Here is a 27145-nt window from a genome sequence, read left to right as displayed (position 1 = left end):
CCTCTAATTATGTTGGTAACCAGTTTATAATAGCAATAAGGCACCTCGGGGGTTTGTGATATATGGCCAATATGCCACGGCTAAGGGCGTCGTGTTAAGAACAGCTCTTAGCCATGGTATATTGGCCATATACCACACCTCATCGGGCCTTATTGCTGGGGATCAAGTGTGTAAAATGTTTGTGGCTTTATCAGCCTGCTTTATATACTAGTGTGGAGAAAAAGTAGCCTTATCTTGTCTGGCTGATACTGCTTCTGCTTTCTCTCTGCTGCCTGTCTTCAGCCCCCCTCTCTCTAAATTCATTTAAAAGGGATTTATTGGCATGGGAAACATGTGTTTCCATTGCCAAAGCAAGTGAAATAGATAATAAATAAAAGTGAAATAAACAATATAAAATGAACCGTAAACATTAAGCTCACAAAAGTTCAAAAGGAATAGGGGCATTTCAAATGTCATATTATGGTTATATACAGTGTTTTAACAATGTGCAAAAAATCAACATAAATATGGGTTGTATTTACAATGGTGTTTGTTCTTCACTGGTTTTCAAATTCTTTGTGTGTCTGTGTAATCTGAGGGAAATATGTGTCTCTAATATGGTCATACATTTGGCAGGAGGTTTTGTGGGCAGTGTGCGCATAGCCTGTCTTCTCTTGAGAGCCAGGTCTGCCTACGGCGGCCGCTCTCAATAGCAAGCTTATGCTCACTGAGTCTGTACATTGTCAAAACTTTCCTTAATTTTGGGTCCGTCACAGTGGTCAGGTATTCTGCCACTGTGTACTCTCTGCTTAGTGCCAAATAGCATTCTAGTTTGCTCAGTTTTTCTGTTAATTCTTTGTGTCAAGTAATTATCTTTTTGTTTTCTCATGATTTGGTTGGGTCTAATTGTGTTGCTGTCCTGTGAGGTCTGAGGTCTGTTTGTGAACAGAGCCCCAGGACCAGCTTGCTGAGGGGACTCTTCTCCAGGTCATCTTTCTGTAGGTGATGGCTTTGTTATGGAAGGTTTGGGAATCGCTTCCTTTTAGGTGGTTGTAGAATTTAACGTCTCTTTTCTGGGTTTTGATAATTAGCTGGTATCGGCCTAATTCTGCTCTGCATGCATTATTTGGTGTTTTACGTTGTACACAGAGGATATTTTTTGCAGAAATTTGCAGAAATGTTTGTCCCATTTTGCAAATTCTTGGTTGGTGAGAGGACCCCAGACCTCACAACCATAAAGGGCAATGGGTTCTATAACTGATTCAAGTATCTTTAGCCAGATCCTAATTGGTATGTCAAATTTTATGTTCCTTTTAATGCCGTAGAAGGCCCTTCTTGCCTTGTCTCTCAGATCGTTCACAGCTTTGTGGAACTTACCTGTTGCGCTGACATTTTTGGCTGAGGTATGTATAATTTTTTTGTGTGCTCTAGGGCAACGGTGTCTAGATGGAATTTTGTATTTCTGGCAACTGGATCTTTTTTTTTGGAACACCATTATTTTCGTCTTACTGAGATTTACTGTCAGGGCCCAGGTCTGACAGTCTTTGCGGAAGATCTAGGTGCTGCTGTAGGCCCTCCTTGGTTTGGGACAGAAGCACCAGATCATCAGTATACATTTGACTTCAGATTCTCTCGCCCCATTGGGAATTCTCACGTACACAGGCAGCTGAGCCTAGAGTCCTGCAGGTCTGATCTGTGTGAAGAGGCCCTATATAGTCACTATTATACTTCTATGAGAGGCCCTCTGTCTGTAAGCTATATAGCCATAGTCATCAGAGCAGGGATCCCACTCAAAGCCTCTGATTAGGAGACACATGAAGCTGCTGGGTATTTCTAAGGGTATTTTGTGCTATATCACTGGCTTAATAGATTTGCTGCTCAGACAGCCTCTTCCCTGCGTCTTGATTGGCTGCTGACACCTCTCTGACCTCTCTGTGGGCGTGACCTCTGATGCTGTGTTGTTGAGAAGAGCAGAGGACAGGAGAGGGAACTGGCAGTTGCTGCTGTGTTTCTGGAAGTAGGAGTGGGGAGATGATAGAGGGATTTCACTGTGACCTTGTCTGATATGTGCTCCTGAGAGCCCAGCTCCATAAGGATTTATCTCTCCCAAGCTGAAATGTCATTCATCTCTCTGCTCTGCCCTACTGCATCTGGAAGAGAGGCTCTTTACAAGGCACTCCGATTGAAACATGGTTGTTTGTCTCCTTTACAATGGGACTACAGAACAATACAAAGACTATTAGATGGAGAACGTGGCTTCTGGAAAGCAGGTTGTTCTGCCTGTGCCATGTCTGTTTTTGTTGTGTGTTTGGGTGGAAAAGAAAGATGAGTGGTGGGCCCCTGGAGTTGCTGGTGGAGGCTGTGAATCATCACCCAGCTGCCCCTGGTCTCAACCTGCCCTGCTGACAAAATACACAACTTTGTAAGTTACAGTAAACACTTGATTTGTACAGGGACAGTGTAATTCACAGACTACTTGTAGTTACATAGAGCAGCCCAATTTTGGGGGGCAATAACAGCTTTACAAGATAATTGCTGTGTCTTGGTATTTACAATGAATAAAACCGGAAAAACTAAAAGGATGAACAAGTGTCTTGTTAATTTGATTTCCCTGCGTTTGTGATGCTGTGACTACTATGGGCCTAAGTTATCATCAGATGCTGAACAATGGCTGTATTGAATGAGCTTCACAGGGTTGAGTATGATAGAAATACGTTTTATTATCACAAGGGTACATTCACATTTTTACCACTACTTAATCAGAACTTTCATTATCTTGGGGGAATGATTGACTTCTTTTTACAAGACCCCTCATACAACCTCCAAGAGAGGAATATGGCCTTGCAGACACTATAAACTCAGATACAACTCAGATCTTACCTCGTCCTTACATGGAAATAGGACATACTCACATTCAAACTCATTCTCTTAAACCATTTTGAGAGCAGACGGCAGAGCAGCTAATTATTTAGTGTAAATTGTCTTCACACAAACATGTTCCTCACAGTGTTCGTTGGCCCAGTGGGGATATGCAGGTAGTCTATCAATATTTATTAGTGAGAGACTATGGTATGAGCCCTGATATCTACCATTGACTTTCCCCAGTAAATCTCTTTTGCCCAAGAAATATAGCTATAGGAGTTGTTGTCAAGAGCAGAATATAACATTTTTATATGTGTGAAAGGACTCTATACTTCACATTGTTGAATTAGGAGTGTGTGGGACTGGCAGTGAGGTAGGCTGGTATTACTGTGCTGTGTAACAGTGTGAATGGGGGCTTTGACTTAGGTTGGCTAATTGCACTTAACTTTATCGGAGACAATTAAGAGCCTGTTTGACGAGTGTGGTTTAGCATGGCTGCGGCTAATTCCATTTCGTCTTCTGCGGTGCTGTCCTGACCTAATCAGGAGGCTGGAGATACAAGGGCCAGGCAATGGTGAGATTATTTAAAGCAGAGTGGGTCAGAGGAACGCTCAGCTAGTTTATGTTGTCTCACTTATCTCTCTCTCCTTTGTCTCCCCGACCCCTCCCCCACTACAGTGCAGTGTCTGGAGATGACAACTAAGAGGAAGATCATTGGGCGCCTGGTGCCGTGCCGGTGCTTCCGGGGTGAGGAAGAGGTCATCTCAGTGCTGGACTACTCCCACTGCAGTCTGCAGCAGGTGCCCAAGGAGATCTTCAGCTTCGAGCGCACGCTGGAGGAGCTCTACCTGGATGCCAACCAGATTGAGGAGCTGCCCAAGGTGGGTTCTGATGGGGCTTGGACCTGGGGCTGAGGCTTGGGTCTGAGAGCTGGGGCTGGGTCCTGAGGGCCGGGGCTGGGGCTGTGGGGTTGGGGCTGGGGCTGTGGGATGAAATGGGTGAAGTGTATAAAAGGGACTCTGTAAAGTCATAGTTCAGACCATTTCCCAATATTACAAAGCATGGCATAATGATCGATGTCAACATTATCTCAGCTCTATGCACTCTCTCACTTCATTTGGCGCTCAGTGTTGATTGTCTAAATGAGTTGCCAAGCCAACCAAACCCCCACAGACCAAAGAGTGGCGTAATGTCCTTCCTGTCTGTAAATGAGCTGTTAATAAAGCAGAGAGAAAAACACTCAGAGAGGGAGAAAGAAGCTATGTGGTCAGGAGAGAAGGGGGTTGGTTACCATGGACAGCTCCCAGTCAATGAGAGTTTAAAACTTCTTATGGCTGCAATCCCGTTAACGGGATGATATGACAACAGCCAGTGAAGGTGCAGGGCGCCAAATTCAAACAACAGAAATCTCATAATTTAAATTCCTCAAACATACATGTATCTAATACCATTTTAAAGTTAATCTTGTTGTTAATCCAACCAAAGTGTCTGATTTCAAATAGGCTTTACAGCGAAAGCACCACAAACGATCATGTTAGGTCACCGCAAAATCACAGAAAAACACAGCTATTTTTCCAGCCAAAGACAGGAGTCACAAAAAGCAGAAAAAGAGATAAAATGAATCACTAACCTTTGATGATCTTCATCAGATGACACCCATAGGACTTCATGTTACACAATACATATGTTTTGTTCGATTAAGTTCATATTTATATCCAAAAATCTCAGTTTACATTGGTGCCATGTTCAGAAATGCCTTCAAAATATCCGGAGAAATTGCAGAGAGCCACGTCAAATAACATAAATACTCCTCATAAACTTTGATGAAAGATACATGTTTTACATAGAATTAAAGATACACTTGTTCTTAATGCAACCGCTGTGTCAGATTTCAAAAAGCTTTACGGCAAAAGCACAATATTCAATAATCTGAGAACAGCGTTCAGCCACAAAAGGAAGCCATACAGTTACCCGCCAAATTGTGCAGTCAACAAAACTCATAAAAGCACTATAAATCCTCACTTACCTTTGCTGATCTTCATCGGAATGCACTCCCAGGACTCCCACTTCCACAAGAAATGTTTGTTTTGTTCAGTAATGTCCATCATTTATGTCCAATTAGCTATTTTTGTTAGCGTGTTTAGTACACAAATCCAAACGCTCGTGCAGGTCCAGCCGAACGTCGGACAAAAACTTCAAAAAGTTATATTACAGGTCGAAGAAACTTGTCAAACTAAGTATAGAATCAATCTTTAGGATGTTATCATAAATATTCAATAACGTTCCAACTGGAGAATTCCTTTGTGTGTAGAGAATCAATGTAATGCAGGTCCCTATCATGTGAAATGCGCATGACCAGGACCTGGCTCTCTGCCAGACCACTGACTCAAACAGCTCCCATCTGGATCCACATCACAGTAGAAGCTTCATTCAAGGTTCTACAGACTGTTGACATCTAGTGGAAGCTGTAGGAAGTGCAAACAGATCCATATCCTACTGTGCATTCAATAGGCGATGAGCTGAAAATCGACCAACCTCAGATTTCTCACTTCCTGGTTGGATTTCTTCTCAGGTTTTTGCCTGCCATATGAGTTATGTTATACTCACAGACATAATTCAAACAGTTTTAGAAACTTCAGAGTGTTTTCTATCCAATACTAATAATAATATGCATATATTAGCATCTATGACTGAGGAGCAGGCCGTTTACTCTGGGCACCTCTGTGCACCTTTCATCCAAGCTACTCAATACTGCCCCTGCAGCCATAAGAAGTTAAGTTTCTTTCCAATAGACTATATTTTCAGAAATGGTGGACAATTTACTTTTATTTTTTAAAGAATTTATGAAAGTGTTTTTTCTTCACTTCAATGACAGACATGTATTTGTTTGAAATCTATCACTTGATGGTTTCATTTCAGAGACAAATAATCATGTTTTTTTGAAAAACGCTATATGTCTGACTCACTCTCAGAGAAATAAGTAGTACTGCTAGGTTTTACACGGTCAAATGTAGCAAATAACTACATTCATTTTAATAAAGAACTGTTCAAAAGATACATTTGTGACCTCAGGCCAGCATCCTGGAGTCACCTCTTCACTGTTGACGTTGAGATTGGTGTTTTGCGGGTACTATTTAATGAAGCTGCCAGTTGAGGACTTGTGAGGCATCTGTTTCTCAAACTAGACACTCTAATGTACGTGTCTTCTTGCTCAGTTGTGCACCGGGGTCTCCCACTCCTCTTTCTATTCTGGTTAGAGCCAGTTTGCGCTGTCTGTGAAGGGAGTAGCACACAGCGTTGTACGAGATTTCAGTTTCTTGGCAATTTCTCACATGGAATATCCTTCATTTCTCAGAACAAGAATAGACTGATGAGTTTCAGAAGAAAGTTCTTTGTTTCTGGCTATTTTGAGCCTGTAATCGAACCCACAAATGCTGATGCTCCAGATACTCAACTAGTCTAAAGAAGGCCAGTTTTATTGCTTCTTTAAGTCATGGTTCTCAGCGAGGTTTGTTCAGGGTCTTTGTGAAGAGAGTTCAGAGCCAGTGTGGCGCCTCACAGGGTTGCATAAGAACCAGGCATTGATAGATCCAAAGTGTGTGGTCTTTTATGTAAGTGTGGCTTGTGTATATCAGAGTGATGCCTTGGGCAAGACTGGACAGCGCTGGCTCTCCTGATCCTCTCCAGTCTCCATTGATGTAGATACTCCCCCTCTGGCTATTATAGCTCTTATAGAGTAATGGCCTCTCATAATGGGCGTGTTACAGTAATGTCCTTACTGGACTGTAATGTCTCCCTGGCTCTCTCAAATGGCATCCTCTTCCCTATGGGCCCTGGTCAAAGGTAGTGGACTATATAGGGAATAAGGTTCCATTTGGGATGTAGACCCTTAGAACTTGTCCCTCTCTAGTCTCTGCTCTACATTTAGAAAGGAATCAACTGCTCTAATCTCTCTTTTACATGGAGAAAGGAATGGACTACAGAGATGGGAGGAAGCGCTTGTTGATACTGTATAGGCTGGCTTTGTTAAAATTCTGTACATTTATTAATGTAAATATTGATATTCATTATTCATGTTACACAGTTGGAATGGTAATTGTTAGCCTGTTATCTCAAACATACTGCGTATGGCATGATGCACATGCACACTAACTCTGCATAGCGCCCTTTTCAACCTCCCTTCCTCCCTCCCTCTATGCTTTCTCTCTCTCTCCCTTCCTCCTTTATGCTCCATCTCTCTCTCTCTCCCTCGCTCTCTCTGAGGAGGACTGATGTGGCTCTCTCCCTCTATGCTCCATCTCTCTCTCCCTCTCTCTCTCTCTGAGGAGGACTGATGTGGCTCTCTCCCTCCCTCTATGCTCCATCTCTCTCTCTCGCTCTCTCTCTGAGGAGGACTGATGTGGCTCTCTCCCTCTATGCTCCATGTCTCTCTCTCTCGCTCTCGCTCTCTGAGGACTGATGTGGCTCTCTCCCTCCCTTCATATAGAGCTGTGGACTACTAATGTTGTACTACAAGGTTACTCAACTGAGAGTTGCTGCTCTTACAGTGAACAAGGGGAAACGTGTCAGAACATTGAAAAAGACGTTGCCTCAGCGTTTCTCTCATGTTTCACATTTAACAACAGCACAGCAGGATCATTAGAGACTGGCCTTATTGAAACTCAGTGCATGAAATCTCACAAAGTCTACACTTTTTCAACTCAGCAGGCTAAGAGATTGATATAACACCAGTATAACTTGTGTTTCTGTTCTGCCCCTCTCTCTCCATAGCAACTATTTAACTGTCAGGCTCTCCGTAAACTGAGCATACCTGACAATGACCTGTCAAACCTGCCAACCACCATAGCCAGCCTTGTAAACCTGAGGGAGTTGGACATCAGTAAAAACGGTAAGCGAGTGAGATGTGATGTCCACAGCAATCTCTGATAGTTTCTACTCTGATATATTCTAAGTTGTCAACTCTCTACTGATACTGTCACTCTAAATATTAGCATGATGTACAATATGACGAGGCATGAGTATTAAAAATATGTGTTCATTTGTTATGAATGACAAACATGTTTCCATCCCTTCTTTAGGTATTCAAGAGTTCCCAGACAACATTAAATGCTGTAAATGCCTATCTGTTGTGGAGGCCAGTGTAAATCCTATTGCCAAGTAAGTGAAGAGAGAAGTGTATCATTGTGATGGGATGGCTGTAGTCTATAGGGACAATGGTAATGCTGTATTATCATTGCCAACAGCTGTGTCTGTTGCTTTGTGCCAAGCAACAATCACAGATTACCTCAATAAAAAACAACCATGAATATTCCTATGAAAATGCTTTCAGTCAAATTGGCTGTAGAAATACATTTTTTTTATATATTTTTTTGTCACCTCATGGCAACTTAACTACATGGGAGACTGTTGTATTTGTATATCTGAGGCTTTAGTCTGAATTTAAATGATTAGCATAGAAGAATAGAAACAATTCCATCACTGTTTACGTAAGACATTTCTTTCCTGCATTGTGTAAATACTGTATGCCATTTGTTAAATATTGAGTAGTTTCCTGTCCTTACAGAGGGTAATGCAGGTCTCTCTGCGAGATCTTGACGTAATGTGCCTCATGCTATAAAATACATTGGAAAACCATAAGGGAGTTACCCCTGAGCAATACGTCATACATTTTGCATTTGTTGGTGGGAAATCATAGGTTGACAAACAAATGGGTTCTCGTAGATTCTCTTTAAACCTGCCTATCTCTTTCAATTCAATTCAAGGGGCTTTATTTGCATGGGGAACATATGTTTACATTGCCAAAGCAAGTGAAATGGATAAACAAAAGTGAAATAAACAATATAAAGTGAACAGTAAATATTACACTCATTATTTCCAAAATAATAGAGACATTTCAGTTGTCGTTATATCTATATACAGTGTTGTAACAATGTGCAAATAGTTCAAGTACAAAAGGGGAAATAAATAAACATAAATATGGGTTGTATTTACAATGGTGTTTGTTCTTCACTGGTTGCCCTTTTCTTGTGGCAACAGGTCACAAATCTTGCTGCTGTGATTGCACACTGTGGTATTTCACCCAATAGATATGGGAGTGTATCAAATTGGATTTGTTTTCAAATTCTTTGTGTGTCTGTGTAATTTGAGGGAAATATGTTTCTTTAATATGGTCATACATTTGGCAGGTTAGGAAGTGCATCTCAGTTTCCACCTCATTTTGTGGGCAGTGTGAACATAGCCTGTCTTCTCTTGAGAGCCAGGTCTGCATACAGCGACCTTTCTCAATAGCAAGGCTATGCTCACTGAGTCTTTACATAGTCAAAGCTTTCCTTCATTTTGGGTCAGTCACAGGGGTCATGTATTCTGCCACTGTGTACTCTCTTTTTAGGGCCAATTAGCATTGTAGTTTGATCAGTTTTTTTGTTAATTCTTTCCAACGTGTCAAGTAATTATCTTTTTATTTTCTCGTGATTTATTTGAGTCTAATTGTGTTACTGTCCTGGGGCTCTGTGGGGTCTGTTTGTGTTTGTGAACAGAGCCCCAGGAACAGCTTGCTTAGGGGACTCTTCTCAAAATTCATATCTCTGTAGGTGATGGCTTTGTTATGGAAGGTTTGGGAATCGCTTCCTTTTAGGTGGTTGTAGAATTTAACGTCTCTTTTCTGGATTTTGATCATTAGTGGGTATCGGCCTAATTATGCTCTGCAAGCATTATTTGTTGTTTTACGTTGTACTCTAAGGATATTTTTTAAGAATTCTGCATGCAGTCTCAATTTGGTGTTTGTCCCATTTTGTGAAAACCATAAAGGGCAATGGGTTCTATAACTGATTCAAGTATTTTTTGACAGATCCTAATTGGTATGTCAAATTTATGTTATTTTGTCTTACTGAGATTTACTGTCAGGGCCCAGGTCTGACAGAATCTGTGCAGAACATCTATGTTCTGCTGTAGGCCCTCCTTGGTTGGGGACAGAAGCACCAGATCATCAGTAGACCTTAGACATTTTACTTCAGATTCTAGTAGGTTGAGGCTAGGTGCTGCAGACTGTTCTTGTGCTCTTGCCAATTTGTTTATATATGTGTTGAAGAGGATGGGGCTTAAGCAGCATCCCTGTCTCACCCCAAGGCACGGTGGAAAGAAATGTGTGTGTTTTTTTGCCAATTTTAACTGCACACTTGTTGTATGTGTACTTGGATTTGATAATGTAATATGTTTTCCCCCAACACCACTTTCCATCAATTTGTATGGCAGACCCTCATGCAAAATTTAGTCAAGCTTTTTTTGAAGTCAACAAAGCATGAGAAGACTTTGCCTTTGTTTTGGTTAGTTTGTTTGTCAATTAGGGTGTGCAGGGTGAATACCTGGTCTGTCATACGGTAAATTGGTAAACATCCAATTTGACATTTGTTCAGTACATTGTTTTCACTGAGGAAATGTACAAGTCTCCTGCTAATGATATTGCAGTGGATTTTCCCAAGGTTGTTGTTGACGCATATCTCATGGTAGTTATTGGAGTCAACTTTGTCTCCACTTTTGTGGATTTGGGTTGTCAGTCCTTGGTTCCAAATATTAAGGAAGATGCCACAGCTGAGGATGATGTTTAAGTATGTTTAAGAGTTTAAGTATAGCCAATTGGAATTTGTGGTCTGTATATTTTATCATTTCATGTATGATACCATCAACACCACAGGCCTTTTTGGGTTGGAAGGGTTTGTATTTTGTCCTGTTGTTCATTCAGTGTAATTGGAGAATCCAGTGGATTCTGGTAGTCTTTAGTAGCTGATTCTAAGATTTGTAATTGATCATGTATATGTTTTTGCTGTTTGTTCTTTGTTATAGTGCCAAAAAGATTGGAAAAGTGGTTTATCCACACAGCTCTGTTTTGGATAGATAACTCTTTGTGTTGTTGTTTGTTTAGTGTGTTCCAATTTTCCCAGAAGTGGTTAGATGCTATGGATTTTTCAATTACATTGAGTGTATTTCTGACATGCTGTTCCTTCTTTTTCTGTTGTGTATTTCTGTTTTGTTTTATTAATTCCCCATAGTGAAAGCATAGACTCAAGTCTTCTGGGTCTCTGTTTTTGGTTGGATAGGTTTCTCAATTTCTTTCTTAGGTTTTTGCATTCTTCATCAAACCATTTGTCATTGTTGTTGATTTTCTTAGGTTTTGTGCTTGAAATTTTTAGATTTGATAGGGAAGCTGAAAGGTCAAATATACTGTTTAGGCATTCTGCTGCCAAGTTTACACCTTCACTATTACAGTGAAATGTTTTGTCCAGGAAGTTGTCTAAAAGGGATTGAATTTGTTGTTGCCTAATTGTTTTTTGGTAGGTTTCTACACTACTTTATTTCCATCTATAGCATTTCTTAATATGCAGTTATTTTGACTTTGATGCCTCCTCATGATTGAGTATTGCTCTGTTTAAGTAGACTGATTTTGCTGTGATCTGATAGGGGTGTTAATGGCCTGACTATGAACGCTCTGAGAGACTCTGATTTGAGGTCACTGATGTAATAATATTTTAAGATAAATACACAACCCAGAGGACTTAAGGTCAAGAGGGAATTAACGATCAGTGGAAATAGTTGTTTTTCTGTAATAGGGATTAAATGATTAATGTGTCAGAGACATGGGAGGAATGTCAGTCCGGGACTCATAGCTACATGTGGCAAGTTCTCATTGGTTCAAATTGTCCATACATTGAGCCTGAAATAGGATACTTGTTATCTAATTGGTCAACCACAGGCTAGGATTGGGGGTATAAAACTACATCCTGTCACTTAGTTCTGTGGGGAGAATCACTGAGGACAGGGAAGAATGATCGTCTACTTCCCAGCATAACAACTATGATTTGTTCTATTTGAATAAACCTATTTTTCACCCCCTGATTTACTTTGGGGTCTGTGTTATTGAAGAATAACATCAACTGCTAATAGTGATAAAGTAATATACAGTACTACTGTCAAGGGATGAGCAGTAGGTGTACCTACCATAGGAGTCTCCTCAAAGCCTACCATTGACTATGTACAAACCCAGCTTGTGATAGAGCTGCAGGAGTTGTGACCCATTTTTTGGGGTTGTTTTGTCATAGTTGTGTCTAGGGTGGCATATTTGTAAGGGAATACTGTCACCTTCAGGTAGGTGTTTGTCCCCCTGTGTGCTGAGAGTGTCAGGTTATTGTGCAGTTCTGGCATTTAGGTCGCCACAGACTAGTACATGTCCCTGAGCCTGGAAATGGTTGAACTCCTCCTCTAGGATGGAGAAGCTGTCATTGTTAAAGTATGGGGATTCTATTGGGGGATATAGGTAGCACACATGAGGACATTTTGCTCTGTTGAGATAATTTCCTTATTAATTTCTAGACATATGTAAAATGTTCCTGTTTTGACTAATTAAATAGATTTGGTTAGGTCTGCTCTGGGCGGCAGGTAGCCTAGTGGTTAGAGCGTTGGGTCAGTAGCCGAAAGGTTGGTGGATCAAATCCCCGAGCTGACAAAGTAAAAATCTGTTGTACTGCCCCTGAAAAAGGCAGTTAACCCACTGTTCCTAAGCCCTCATTGAAAATAAGAATTTGTTCTTAACTGACTTGCCTAGTTAAATAAAGGTTAAATAAATAATATTGGAAAATACCAAATAAGCATACCCCCTCAGTCTCTTCCCTGTTTAACACCTGGTAGTTTGGTGGATGGGACTATCAGCTCTCTGTTACCTAAAAGGCAACCAGTTGGTCCGTCTCGTCTATACCATGTTTCTTGTAGGATGACACTGTCTGTATTTCCAATTTCTTTGATGAAGTCTGGGTTCCTGCTCTTTAGGCCAAAGGCAGATGACCTCAGTTTAGCCAGTTTGTGTTTGGGAAAAAGTTTATTCTCTTGAATGTATTTGCCATTTGAGTCAATGAGGAGCACCATTTCTGGCTTTTGTGTGTCCTCAATGGATGTGTGGGGGTTGTCAGGAGAGCTATCGGTGGAGCTGACGGGGGCTGTTAGGAGGGGGTGGGGTCTGTTGGGTTGGTGGGTCCTATGTTGTCGGTCCCATTGTGGTGTTGAGGTTGTGGTCCGGGTCTGAGGTGGGCTGTTTTGCTGGCTTCTCTGGGGGAGTGTCTGTAACACCTCAGCTTTCTCACCTCCTCCTCCAGTGCTGTTATGTGTGCCTCTCTCTCCTCTTTCACTGCTGTGCCATGTGTTTCTCTCCCTCCTCCTTCACTGCTGTTAGCTGTGCCATGTGTTTCTCTGTTGTTGTGGTGGTCTGTTTTGTGGGTCTGTTCTGTCTGGATAGTGTGGACTAAATCTCTGAGCTCCATGTCTCTCTCCAGCTCTGTGAATTCATTCCTTTCAATGATGGAGGAGCAGTGCAGTTGTGGGACCTGGGTGTGTTCAGTGCTGGGAGGGTGACTGTCAGTTTGAAGAGGTGTGATCAGACTCACTCAGGATGGGCGAGTCGTCACCGAGAGAGAGCTTTTCCTGCTGTGCTCTCTCTTTGATCCCGTAAAAGTCCTGCTGGAACTGCATGAGGATGCCCTGCACCATTACTGTCCCAGAGTTATACACGTTGACAGAGGTTGTTTCAATTTCCTCAATGTCTAGTATTCTGAGTTTCCACCCTGGGCCAATACCCTCTCTCTTGAGATAGGGGTAGTGTGGTTTTATAGCACTGTGCCATGCCAGGGGATGGTCTGTGTGGAAAATGAAGTTGCTTACGTTCCCCTCTTTGTAGTGGTCAGCAAATAGTATCTCTGGATTGTCCTTGAGGAGCTTCTTTTTGTACTTATTCCGTGCTGTGTAATTTTTTATATCCAAGGGGTACTGTACTGTGATGACATCTGCACAGGGATTCTTTCTCTCTCTTCCTTTCCGTCTCTCTCATTGCCCATCTCTCCACTGTAGGCTCCCAGAGGGCTTCACCCAGCTCCTCAACCTGACACAGCTCTTCTTAAACGATGCCTTTCTGGAATACCTCCCCGCCAACTTTGGGAGGTGAGTTCAGCCTATAGCCTCCCATGTTCTGGTGTTGTGGGGCCTAGGGCCCTCAGTTGCAGAAGGAGAGGCCCTCTGTGTATGGATATGGATTGGATCGGAGCTTTTATTCTGTTACCAGTATGCCTGGGTGGGTTCAAACAGACTGTTCTTCATTCTCTGCACACAACGCCTGGTAAACGTCACTTGCCTGGGGCTTGCATGAATAAAGCAATGGTTTAGGGACAGATCTAAATGTACTGGGGGCGAGGGGCCGTCCAACTCAAGGTGTCCTAAAAAAAAAAATGCACCCCCCTCCCCAAAGTTATACATATTTTCACATGACCCTTAATTGAACACCCTACCTCTTCATCGAATTAACTCAAAATAATATTTATGACCACAAATAACAATAACTGTAGCGACCATGTGTTTATGAACGTGGATATCGACTTTGCCACTTCAGCTTGCTTTTGTGGCCCTGTCGATGCCACGCAGGGCTACGGGTCAGAAGGTTGAGGGTTCACCGACCACCACAGACTCTCTCTCCCTGCCTGTTTCATTAACCTACGATCAGAGCCGTCTGCAGACAGTGATCAGCTGGGGGAAAATCAGATTTTCAACATTTTGATACCCAATATCGAAGGCTTTGCTTGACAATCTCTGAATGTCATTCAACTTTTTGGTGTTTTGCAACAGATGTCTTTTTCCATTCACCAAGCGCCTGCTGCACAGTTTGGATTGAATTATTGATTGATCTGTGATTTATTTCCATTGTGTTCCCTATATTTTACATAAATACATATACAATGAAATATATACAGACACATTACAGAGATAGAGACGAAAACATTCTCAACCTCCAGATGAGTATGAGGGGCAAGTTTAAGTACAATTCTTACAAGCTTGTTTGGCTGGTAGCTTATTCTTTAGATGTTTGGGGCTGCTGGTGAACCATGATGTGCAGGCATAATCAAAGGTACACTGGACTCTTGCCAGAGTCTTTAAGGTGTTTATAGCTAGGTTTCCATCCAATTGGTGACAGATTTTAATGTGAATATTCTAAAATCTTCATAAAAACAATATGCCATTTCAGAGTTTGCCACCAGATAACATGACAGGGAATATTTTAATTTACCTGACATTTAAGAAATTTTATGGACATCGATATACATTCAGATCCAACCTAGCGCAGCCAGCGCCATCAATAAACGAGGGATGTTGGCCAAATGAGCCACATTTACTTTCCTAAAACAATAATTGTCCACCCCGCTGTTCAGCTGTCAGAGATCAGCACGAAATGCATCAGGGCATATATATACAGTATATACACACAGGGGTAGAAAAAGTGACCAATTGTCATACTTGAGTAAAAGTAAAGATACCTTAATAGAAAATGTAAAAGTGAAATTCACCCAGTAAAATACTACTTGAGCAAAAGTCTAAAAGTATTTGCTTTTAATTATACTTAGGTATCAAAAGTAAATGTAATTGCAAAAATATACTTCAGAATCATAAGTAAAAGTAGAAGCATAAATCATTTAAAATTCCTTATATTAAGCAAACCAGACGGCACAATTTTTTATTTGTTTATGGATAGCCAGGGGCGCACTACAACATGCATACATAATTTACGTGAGTGAGTCCTTTAGTGAGTCCTCCAGATCAGAGGCGGTAGGGATGAGCAGGGATGATCTCTTGATAAGTGTTTGAATTTGACAATTTTCCTGTCATGATAAGCATTGGGTGTCAGTAAAAAGTACATTATTTTCTTAAGGAATGTAGTGAAGTAAAAGTAAAATATATATAAATAGTAAAATAAAGATACCCCCAAAAATGACTTGCTTTACACCACATGTAATATATATATATATATATATATATATATATATATATATATATATATATATATATATATATATATACACACACACACAAACACACAGTGTTAGTCAAAAGTTTGGACACACCTGCTCATTCAATGGTTTTTCTTAATTTTTACTATTTTCAAAACTATGAAATAACACACATGGAATCATGTAGTAACCAAAAAAGTGTTAAACAAATCAAAATATATTTTAGATTTGAGATTTTTCAAAGTATCCACTCTTTGCCTTGATGACAGCTTTGCACACTCTTGGCATTCTCTCAACCAGCTTCACCTGGAATGCTTTTCCAACAATCTTGGAGTTCCCGCATATTCTGAGCACTTGTTGGCTGCTTTCCCTTCACTCTTGCGTCCAACTCACCCCAAACCATCTCAATTGGGTTGAGGTCTGGTGATTGTTGAGGCCAGGTCATCTGATGCAGCACCATCACTCTCCTACTTGGTCAAATAACCCTTACACAGCCAATCCCTATGGGACTCCGCCCTATGGGAATCCCAATCACGGCCTGTTGTGATACAGCCCGGAATCAGTGCTAGTGACGCCTCTAGCACTTATATGCAGTACCTTAGACCGCTGCACCACTTGGGAGTCCAAGCCTGGAGGTGTGTTGGGTCATTGTCCTGTTGAAAAACAAATGATAGTCCCACACAGCGCAAACATATATAAAAGGAAGTGAAGCTTAGGCCTAACCCCAGAGATAGATATGCCGGTGGCATGCTACGACATCGACATTTGTATTTATTATGGATCCCTATTAGCTGCTTCCAAGGCAGCAGCTACTCTTCCTGGGGTCCAGCAAAATTAAGGCAGTTTTACAATTTTAAAAACATTACAATACATTCACAGATTCCACAGCACACTGTGTGCCGTCAGGCCCCTACTCCACCACTACCACATATCTACAATACAAAATCCATGTGTACGTGTGTGTATAGTGCATATATTTTCATTTGTGTGTATGCTTGTGTCTGTGCCTATGTTTGTGTTGCTTCACAGTCCCCGCTGTTCCGGACGGTGTATTTGTATCTGTTTTTTAAATCTAATTTTACTGCTTGCATCAGACATGCATTTCTTTGTCAGATGGCTACTGCATCTGCTATACAGATATAGACTTACACAAGGAGGGTAATAAAGATAAGCATTATATTGTTAGATTATAGGAGAAACTTTGGTAGATCTGAAACAGTTCAACTGTCAGAGTCAGTTGGAGCACCGGGGCGAACTACCTTCATATCATAGGCCTGCAGTAGCTAAAGCTTAATAATAGCTACACCATACTAAACCAGAAGAAACATTTCTAAACTTTATTAGGGTAATATCAAAAGTAAGTCAAGCCGTTGTTTATAGGGAAAATACGAGCAGAGGAGCTAATGTAAACCAGGGAAAAAACGTACTACCCTACCCTATGCCATTCCCAAAAAATACACAACCCTCCCCAAAGCAAACAAATTGTTTTACAACCCTCCCCTATTTTGGACCACCCCTCCCCCCAGTCAATTTCGATCTGTCACTTAGCAGCATCTCCTATCTGGATTGATGATGAATGGAGAAAAAGTCAGGATTTATCAAAACAGCAGTGGTATTACTCTTGGGCTCAGTGTAATGGAATTTAAGGTTGGGGTGTCATGTTTTTTTTCTCCAATACTTTACTGTCCTATGCATAGCATTAACGTGTATTAATACTGAGATGGAAAAATCTGTTTTCTGTATTGTGGATGCGTGTGTTTTTGACATCCTCTACTTTTCAGACTTTCCAAGTTACGGATCCTGGAACTGCGAGAGAACCACCTGAAAACGATGCCAAAGTGAGTGACTCAGCACACAGACCTCACCTCACCTGGGCAGCTAGTGTTAGCTACAGAGGCGTATTTGATCATGGGATTGAAAGGAAAGTTCACAATAAACTAAACTTTGCTCTTTGCCAACATACTTTTCTCTGAACTTCATGGGTAACTTGCAGCCAATATCACTGATTCCTGCAAATAGAGAGAACTATCATGCTGAACTTTCTTTGAGTGTTATCTATCCACATGTTAGTAGAGTCCTTTATTACAATGTCTGTGTTTTCCCCAAGCATCTCAAATAAATGATATCCCTCTTCCCATTGCACTCTAGCCAGCCTACCCACCTCAGATCTGTCCCCTCTCTCTTATGGAGAAGCCACTGATGTAACCATGAAACGTGTCTGTTAATGAAAGCCCTGACAGTTTTAGCAGCCAACATGCCTATACAGCCCCTATGAATCATCCAACCCTGCCCAAGATACTACTCCATATGGAAGGCTTCAATTTTTATCATTACCCCTGCACCACACAAACCTTAAACCTCAGCTAAATATTGTCATGAATAATGTGGAAATTGAGTAAGATGAGGTGACTAAACTGCTTGGAGTAACCCTGGATTGTAAACTGTCATGGTCGAAACATATTGATACAACAGTAGCTAAGATGGGGAGAAGTCTATCCCTGCCTTCTTAATAGCACTATCAACAAGGCAGGTCCTACAGGCCCTAGTTTTGTCACACCTGGACTGTGTGGTCAGGTGCCACAAAGAGGGACTTAGGAAAATTGCAATTGGCTCAGAACAGGGCAGCACGGCTGGCCCTTGGATGTACACAGAGAGCTAACATTAATAATATGCAGGTCAATCTCTCCTGGCTCAAAGTAGAGGAGAGATTGACTTCATCACTACTTGTATTTGTGAGAGGTTTTGACATGTTGAATGTACCGAGCTGTCTGTTTGAACTACTGGCACACAGCTCGAACACCCATGCATACCCCACAAGACATGCCACCAGAAGTCTCTTCACAGTCAAGAAGACTATGGGAGGCGCACAGTACTGCATACAGCCATGACTACATGGAACTCTATTCCACATCAAGTAACACATGCAAGCAGTAAAATTACATTTGAAAAACAGATAAAAATACACCTTATGGAACAGCGGTACTGTGAAGAGACACAAGCACAGACACATGCATACCACGATAACATACACGCTATACACACACATGGCTTTTATGTTGTAGATATGTGGTAGTAGAGCAGTGGCCTGAGGGCACACTTCATGTGTTGTGAATGTGTTATGTTTTTAAAATTGTATAACTGCCTTAATTTTGCTGGACCCCAGGAATAGTAGCTGCTGCCTTGGGATTCATAATAAGTACAAATAGAAATATACACCTCCGGGTGGCCAAATAGCCTGAGTAACATTCCAGGCTGGAATTCTAATGGGCAGATTAGTGTGAGATCATGGTAAATAGCAGCTTCTAAAGCAAAAGCCATCTGTCTCTCTCTGTGCGACGGGTAGCATGTGTCAGGGGGGACCGGGCTGTGCTGTGGCCAGTCCCTGTTGCTCAGGCCTTGTTATTTGATGTCTACATGAAATGTGAAGAAGGCCCCATGTTGGAACGTGTGTGTGTACAGTGTAGCCAGTGGAGCGCAGCCAATGATGTTACGATTTATCATAGTGGAGAGTGCTGAGCTGCAAGCCCCAGAGACAGACACACACACTGCTCACATTAGTTGGTGCATGCTGACTCCCTCAGGTGTCCTGATTGAAAACTATTTTTATCCAAACATGACCAATAAACTTATCCCCCACACGAGAAACAAAGTTGAATGAAGTAAAACTCCTCCTCTTCCACCTCGGCTGTGGCACAGCAAGGGATGTTTGTTCATCTGTGTAAACCAACTGAAACGTGTTTCCCCTTGACGATAAGTTTAATGTCCTCATTCAATGAATGAGTTTATCATGTTACCGTTGAGTCATTGGAGGGGAAGTGTATCCTAGAAGAAGGGTATAGATAATACATAGGCTTTGATATGTTATGAAGGATGGGGAGACATTCTGCCATGAGGGTTCTGATCTGTTTGTTCTCACATCATTATTGGAATTGACTAATTGCTATGTGGGCCAGCTGCTCTATATCATGACATAAAACAGCAGTATCTGCTTTAGTGATTTGACCAATGGACTCTCACTATTCACCACTCAAGACAAAGGTCCTCTGCAATACCAAGCCAATAAGCTAGTAATGCAGTGCAAAACATCTTAGATTATATCATTCTGACATTGCTCTCCCCGGCTGACATTGTGTAGATTACATTGCATGTATGAACGAGTCTAATTTGAGGTGTCGCCTGGTGCAATGGAGAAAGCCGTTTCATGTTATATTAATCATTAACTAACTAACTGCATTGTTTTGATTTGAGCTGTTTAAATGTGCAGTGAATATTATGTGAATGTGTGGGGATGTCTGGCTAGCATGCCATACCCCTCTGGGATGGCAGAGTTGCAGGAAGCCTGGTTTGGAGGGAGTATTGCTGGTGATTGGCCTTTCTAAATGGGGACTTTGTTTCTATGCCAAAATCTGAGGCTCTTCCCTCTTGTTTGCTGCAGGTCAATACACAGACTGTCACAGCTGGAGCGATTAGACTTGGGAAGCAATGAATTCACTGAACTGGTAAGAAAAGAGGCTGTTTGAAGACGCCAGTCACATGGACAGCAGCTTTCACCACACAGGCATCCATGGCCCAGAAGACCTGGGGGACAAGCCAGAGCAGGACCCCCCTCAATCTGCTCTGCACCCTCATTAGGTCTCCAGCATTGCTCCCCCGCCCGCTGTGTGTGTGCGTGTTTGCGTGGGCAGGCATTTGTGTGTGCGTGAGTGCGTGCCTGTGGGTGGGTGGTGGGTGTGCAGGCAGGCAGGTGTGTGTGTGTGTGTGTGTGTGTACACTTGATGCATTATTTACTAGGGTAGCTCAAATGTGCACGACTTGGCACATCAGGACACCCACCACCGAGCACATTTTAATTGGCTGTTGGAGCTGGAGTAAACAATGGCATGGAATTTATCAAACAATCCAGCCCTATCCCCCTGCACTGTGCTTGATGCTGGCCATGTCACATTAATTTAGTGGTTGTCTAAATCAATCGCCTGGTCTGTAAGCGGTAAATGACCACAGAGTCTGGAGAAAACATTGAGTCTGAAACCAAACCAAGCCATGATTTGTGTTTTTTTTAGCTAGTGATTTGACTAGTTTACCTTTCTTTTAACCCTCCCTTTTCATCCTATTGGCTGTTCTCTGGACCGTGTTCTGTGTATTTATCTCACTGATTAGTGGTCCGGAAGCAGGATCAATGAGTTAGCCAGTTAACTTTGATAAACAACCAAAAATGACTATTGATTTCCTGGTTCATTAAGAAAGCTAAACCTAGATATGTGTTTTTGGAAGTTGAGTCAAAGAGACCATGCCCATTTCAACCTTAACTTTCGAAACAATGTAAACATGATTGCAGAATATTTAGGCCAGTTAGCTGGCTAACTCATTGATCCTGCATTGTAGTATACCCCTCAAGATTAGAGCAGAGTAATAGAACAGAGGAGGGAGATACGAACAGTCATACTATTCCCAGGTTCTCAGAATGGGAAATTGATGATACACTAGAGAGGTACTGTGAGGGCAAGGTTTGATCAAAATGCTGCATGGTCATTGACCAACAATCCATGGGATATCTGGAAGGGGGCGATATGAAGTGTGAGGATGCAGAATGCTCAGGGAGGGAGGGAGGCTTTTCAAGGGTGTAACGTAACGTCTCCAAGTCATCCTTGGTTAACAAGATCTCACACTGTGCTGGGACTGGGGCTGAGGACTGGGGAGCCCTGGGGAGAGCTGCTGGCTGAAGCCATGCATGACATGCTCTGTGCCACAGGTCCCACTGATGCCTTAATTGTGCATTTGTAAACGTGCTGTTAGTGTGAGGCCCGGGCTGCCTCCACAGAGCCCTCTGTCATGCACACAGCAGCACCTGCCGCCTCCTCACTCAAGGGGAAAGACAGACCGGCACAAATACTCAGCTCAGAATGACTCCAATGTTTTCCTATTCTTTCTCATACAATAGTCTGAACTCCCAATCTGTGCCCTACTTAAATACAAGCATTTCTCCCTCTACTTATGACCTATCTCATTCTCTCAGTGGTTCCCATCCCTTTTCAGTTATTCTACCACCAACTGATTTTTGTTCTGCCTGAAGTACCCCCTCATGTGCATTTTACCAGTAGGCCTATGGTCTCATGAGTCTTCTCAAGTACCCCTGGTGGATAGGCCCAGTACCCCCTGGGGTCCTAGTGCCTCTGGTTGGGAACCACTGCTCTACCTCATCCCCATTCAAGGACTCCTGTTGATTTTTGCTGATAGTGTGAGCAACATTACCAATTGCCATCTCAATTCCCCTCAGATAGAACCCTCTAGTGTAGCTTTATTGCCTGGTGATTTTGAAGCCCAGGGACAATAGAGTGCATTTTCTCACATTCCTTAAGCTGTTGTTGTTTCCTTGTCTACCCTATACTTTGTGCCAACATGCCTGATGCATTTTCTTCAGCTGATGGTTTTTCTGGTGAATCTTAGATGTGTAAGTGTTTTTCAGCCCTGATAATGAATGGACTTTATCCACCCTGGTTTACTGGTATTGTTTTGTGGAGGGAGACAGCTTTCAGTCAAAAGAGATTCTAAGAGGCTGACTGGACCAGAGGCTCTATGAAAGCTCTCTCCAACTGATTTAAGCTCATGCCTTATTTTAGTGGCAATCAGTCTTCAGCTGAGAAGCTGTATATTAATACTCAGTTTTACTAAACTGCAAACATTTACATGTATAAGACCAGGATTCAGAAGACCTTTTGATTTTTTGACATAAGAAGACATTCAGCACAAGCAGCTCATTGATATGAATGAGACTGAAAACGTTGTCTGTCTTACTCTAGGCTAAGCACATGCAAAGCAGAAGATGCAGATGTAAAAATGTCTGCCACTGACAGAACTACAGGGAAGTGCAACATCAGAGGTGATGACCTCAGCACATGTGGGTCCAGCTGAGCCAAGAACAGATGCTGAGGTGTGTGTCACTGTGATGATAGAGGGTGATTCAGGGACTACTGTGAGGAAAGTTTCCTAATTAGTCCCTGCCTGGGGAAGGTAGAGAGGTTTGGGGGGGGGGGGGGGGTGCTGGTGCTCAGAGGGCCGGTGTAGAGAGCAGAGCAGTAGATGGCATCAGCAATTACATCGCGGAGCTTCAAAGATGGACAAGAAGACATGCCTCTGCACAGGAAGCTCCATGGCACCGAGCACTAACCAAGTGTTTCATCTCTATCCGGAGAGAACCGGAGATATGGACAAGGTGCCAACCAAACCCCTCTCTTTGTTTCTCATTAAAACTTACAAGCAAAACAGTGTGGTGCTACTGTACTGACTCCAGCGCTACTGTACTGTAGATTGCGAGTAGTGACTCATATTACACTCAACACTTCATGAGTGTAATGGGGATTTGGAGATTTTGTGTGATGTTTTGGGAAGGTAGAGGGAAGGTAGAAACTACAGAGAGAGTTTTTAGCAGCTCTTCCATTACCCAATGTCAGTCAACCTTGTTTATACCCTTGGTGGGAAGGAAACTTAATTCGTTTTTGTTTGAAGTTTGCTAACAATTTCTGGTTCAGTAGTTAATAGAATTTGCATGCATCAGTTTGATTTTAGATTGCTATGTTGTAAAGGCTCTGTTGATACTGTAGGAATTTCAATATTGTTTTAGGAAGTGGTTGTGTACCTCCTGTTGTTGTTGTTGTTGTTAGGTTTTGCCTGATTCCATCCTGAGATTCTATCAACTTCTATCACAAATGATGTAACTGAAGCAAGCACATCCAGTTTTTTTAGGAGCATGCCCTTTCCAAACTTAATAAAACATCACAACTTTTTAGTGAATACACAAGGTACTGTAGCTACCCTCACAACTGTGAGAATAAATAATACTCAAAAATACTCAAAATAGAGAATATTCCAGAATACCATTTGGAGTCCTTATCGATTGCCAGTAAAACCACAGGCGTAGCATACCCCCAGCCCCCCAGATAGCATATGAATACGTCATAGGCCAATACAGTACATTTGCTTTAAGCTGATGATCTTTCTGTTAGCCTCATGGCAATATGTATATAATCGCAGGAAATGAGCTCTTAAACAGCAACATTTTCTCTCAGCGTCATGGCAAAATGTGTAAAATAGCAAGAAATTAGCTATAAAACTTCACATTTTTCTCCACGCCCCATGGCATAAAAAATGTTATAGACAAAAAAAAGGTCCGTCCTTGCTCGAACCTTGCGGGGGCCCCGGTAAACTGTGCTCCGCCACTGAGTAAAGCCACACCATGCTGCGAAAAGAAATGCATGAGAGAGATTGGAATTGATTAGGGCAGCATGAAGGACTGTGAGGTCTGTCACCTAGTCTCCCAGGCTGGTCTAATGGAGTGATTTCACATAGTCAGGTAGAGCCTTTAGTCCTGATAGTCACACACAGTCTGGCTAGGCCTCTCCACACGTCTGTATCGAACACAATCACTCACAGTACTCTATACGTTCATTACCCCACTCTGGGGCCCGTGCAGAGATTCAAACACACCGTTTCCATTATAGAATACGGAACGTGAGATAATTCTAGAATACATCTGGAGGAGCGACTTTGCACCACTCATTGTGCAAATGCCATCATTGACATGCCTACTTTGTTTAGTAATTATGCCTATTGGTATTGTGGCATGAGATTATTCACTTCTTATATTGATTGGTGTTAAAACCGCATTTCCTTTACTTAAAACTACATACCACTCGCAAGCCTGCACATGAGACAAAATGGCCAGGGCTTTCTTATCTCTCTGCCCTAGTTTCTGGGATATTTTCTACTGTCCAGCCCCCCTGCGCTGGTTGTTCTAGACACAGACGTAATGTGTGTGTGTTTGGTGTTTCAGCCTGAAGTCCTGGAGCAGATCCATAACCTAAAGGAGCTGTGGATGGACAACAACTCACTGCAGACAATACCTGGGGTAGGCCTACACCTCCATTCATTATCTGTCTGTGTCATTTGTCATTGGCCCTGATGAAGTCTGTGTATGGGCAGTGATGCGCTAGTTAGTTAATGTGGGTCAGTGCATGGGGGTTAGTGATGCACCACCATAGGGCAACCTTTGAAAAAAGTTCCCTCAAACTCCTATTTTCTTTGCTCTGTCTCTCTCTCTCTGTCTCCCACCCCCTCTAACATCAATCTGTCCATGTCTCTCAAACCCCTGCTCTCTTCTCTCTCTCTCTCTCTCTCTTCCCCCCCACCCCCTCTAACATCCATCGCTTTGTCTCTCAAACCCCTGCTCTCTCTCTCTCTCTCTCTCTCTCTCTCTCTCTCTCTCTCTCTCTCTCTCTCTCTCTCTCTTCCCCCCCACCCCCTCTAACATCCATCGCTTTGTCTCTCAAACCCCTGCTCTCTTTTCTCTTCTCTCTCTCTCTCTCTCTCTCTCTCTCTTCCCCCCCACCCCCTCTAACATCCATCGCTTTGTCTCTCAAACCCCTGGTTTTTTGCTCTGTCTCCCTCTTTCTCACTCACTCACTTTGTCTCTCTCTCTCTTTCTCTCCCTTTTTCTCTCTCTCCCACCCCCTCTAACATCCATCGCTCCATGTATCTCCCTCCCCTGCTGCTGAAGTGTATAGGGAAGCTGAGGCATCTGCGCTACCTGGACCTGGCTAAAAACAGGATTGAAAGCCTGGACACTGACATCTCTGGCTGTGAGTCCCTGGAGGACCTCCTGCTCTCCTCCAACATGCTGCAGCATCTGCCTGACACCATAGGTGAGGCCATAGAACATCTCTGTTCTCTTCCCTCTGCAACAACAGCGTCTCCTGATTAGATTGTCTCAGCTCTCTTCCATCTGCAACAAATTATATCTCCTGGTTAGATTGTCTCAGCTCTCCTCCGTCTGCAACAAATGGTATCTCCTGGTTAGATTGTCTCAGCTCTCCTCCGTCTGCAACAAATGGTATCTCCTGGTTAAAGAGAATAGCGAAAGGATCAAGAAAGGATGATTAGGAAAGAAGGCGGAGAGAGGATGATTAATTCTGTAATGACTGCATTCATCATGGTGGCTCCTCTCGGAGGTTGTTATCTGAGAGTGCATTTCCCTGAGTTGTTTTGTCATTAACAATCAAATGGCTTGCGTCATTAAAATGTCCTTTGTATTTGGAGTGAAACATTTATTTGTTTGAATCCTGGGATTTAATTTACACAAACTATGAAGTTATTTTGTACTTAGTAAGTTTTTAAATAATTTCCTGTCTGTAAATTAATGAAATGGTAAGAGGATTATGTTGGCAATGGGTTTGAATAATTCCTTTTAACTGTGTTCTTCGCTTTTTCTTTTTGTTTGTTCCTTTTAAAAAAATAATCAAATGAGTGTTTGTCTCTATTGCAGGAATGTTGAAAAAACTCACAACATTAAAAGTGGATGACAACCAGCTCACCTCACTGCCTAACACCATTGGAAGGTGAGTACCTTATGAGACCGATTATGAAACCGATTGCACTATTTTGTTTACATACACTTCTTAGATTGCAATCCCAGAACTCCACTCAAGTCGAATAAAATGTTTTGAAATTATTACGCCACAAGCTAAACTACATTCCAAGTCTTGTTTATTAGTTAATATCTATCATGAAACTGAATGGCAGTCAATTTTAGGGCATCTATTGCATAACCAAATTAAAAGGCGTCAGAGACAGCAATTTTGATGGTAAAACCAGTTGACACGTTGAATCTCGTCTTCGCCGCCGCTGGTTTGCTGCTGAGCTGAGCTGTATTCAACACGGCCTGTGGATAGAAGGGTTCTGAAACTCTGCTGAGTCTGGCACCTTCTCCTTGCTGCTCCTTCTCACCTCACATTGACTAACGCTGATTGGTTCCATCACTGTTCACACCAAGTAGAGTGCAGTACATTGTGTCTCAGTTGGCGGCACTGAGAGGAGATAGATGGATAGATCTATCCATCTCTCTCTCTCTCTTTCTCTTTTTCTCTCTTTCTCTCTCTCTTTTTCTCTCTCTTTTTCTCTTTCTCTCTTTCTTCCCCCCTCCGGCTTGCCATTGTTCCAAAATGTGCACTGACATTTTGGGTGTGTGGCATTCATTTGTTGTGGAATATGGCTGTCTGAGAGGAGTTGACTCTGTGCCAGTATTGCAGTTTCAACAGCCGGCCTAATATATTTGTTTTAATGATATGCTGTATATATTATATCAAAAGTTTAATCTGGAAAATATAATGAGTCAGAGGAAATTCTGTGGGTCAACTCTGAACATGCCCTGTCATTGAGACTGTGATCTAATAGGTCAGGGGTCACCAACTTACAGCTCATCATGTCATGTTCATCCTTATCCCCAAGCCTGTGATACTGTTTTTAGTGCACCTTTTTTTCTTGGTTTGTCATTGGTCGGTTTTGTGTGTTGTGGTTATTTCACATGCATCTAAAATGGGCCACTTAGTGGACGCGCCAAATTAGGGTAAGTAGACCGCGAATCACTGTCTCCTGTACACGTTCCTCCTCGCCACAGCATGTTTATTCAGGCAAGTGCTCACCTTAACGTTCCCTGTCTGTAC

The 27145-nt window shown here is 42.3% G+C and overlaps 1 protein-coding gene across 1 annotated transcript in view; it reads left to right on the top strand.

Moving 5' to 3' along the window:
* The first annotated feature begins 3524 nt into the window (after positions 1-3524).
* Positions 3525-27145, top strand: part of LOC120051828 (leucine-rich repeat-containing protein 7-like) — a 60104-nt gene continuing 36483 nt past the window's right edge. The window contains exons 1-9 of the mRNA XM_038998711.1: positions 3525-3722; positions 7612-7729; positions 7920-7998; positions 13729-13818; positions 17435-17491; positions 20089-20152; positions 24481-24555; positions 25204-25348; positions 25969-26041. Of these exons, the coding sequence (XP_038854639.1) occupies positions 3534-3722; positions 7612-7729; positions 7920-7998; positions 13729-13818; positions 17435-17491; positions 20089-20152; positions 24481-24555; positions 25204-25348; positions 25969-26041 (890 nt within the window). The 5' untranslated portion in view covers positions 3525-3533. The remainder of the gene's footprint in view (positions 3723-7611; positions 7730-7919; positions 7999-13728; positions 13819-17434; positions 17492-20088; positions 20153-24480; positions 24556-25203; positions 25349-25968; positions 26042-27145) is intronic.

Source organism: Salvelinus namaycush, chromosome 8 (genome assembly GCF_016432855.1).
Source record: "Salvelinus namaycush isolate Seneca chromosome 8, SaNama_1.0, whole genome shotgun sequence".
NCBI lineage: Eukaryota > Metazoa > Chordata > Actinopteri > Salmoniformes > Salmonidae > Salvelinus > Salvelinus namaycush.
Note: the sequence above shows the minus strand (reverse complement) of the source record. Positions and strands in the feature narration are given on the sequence as shown.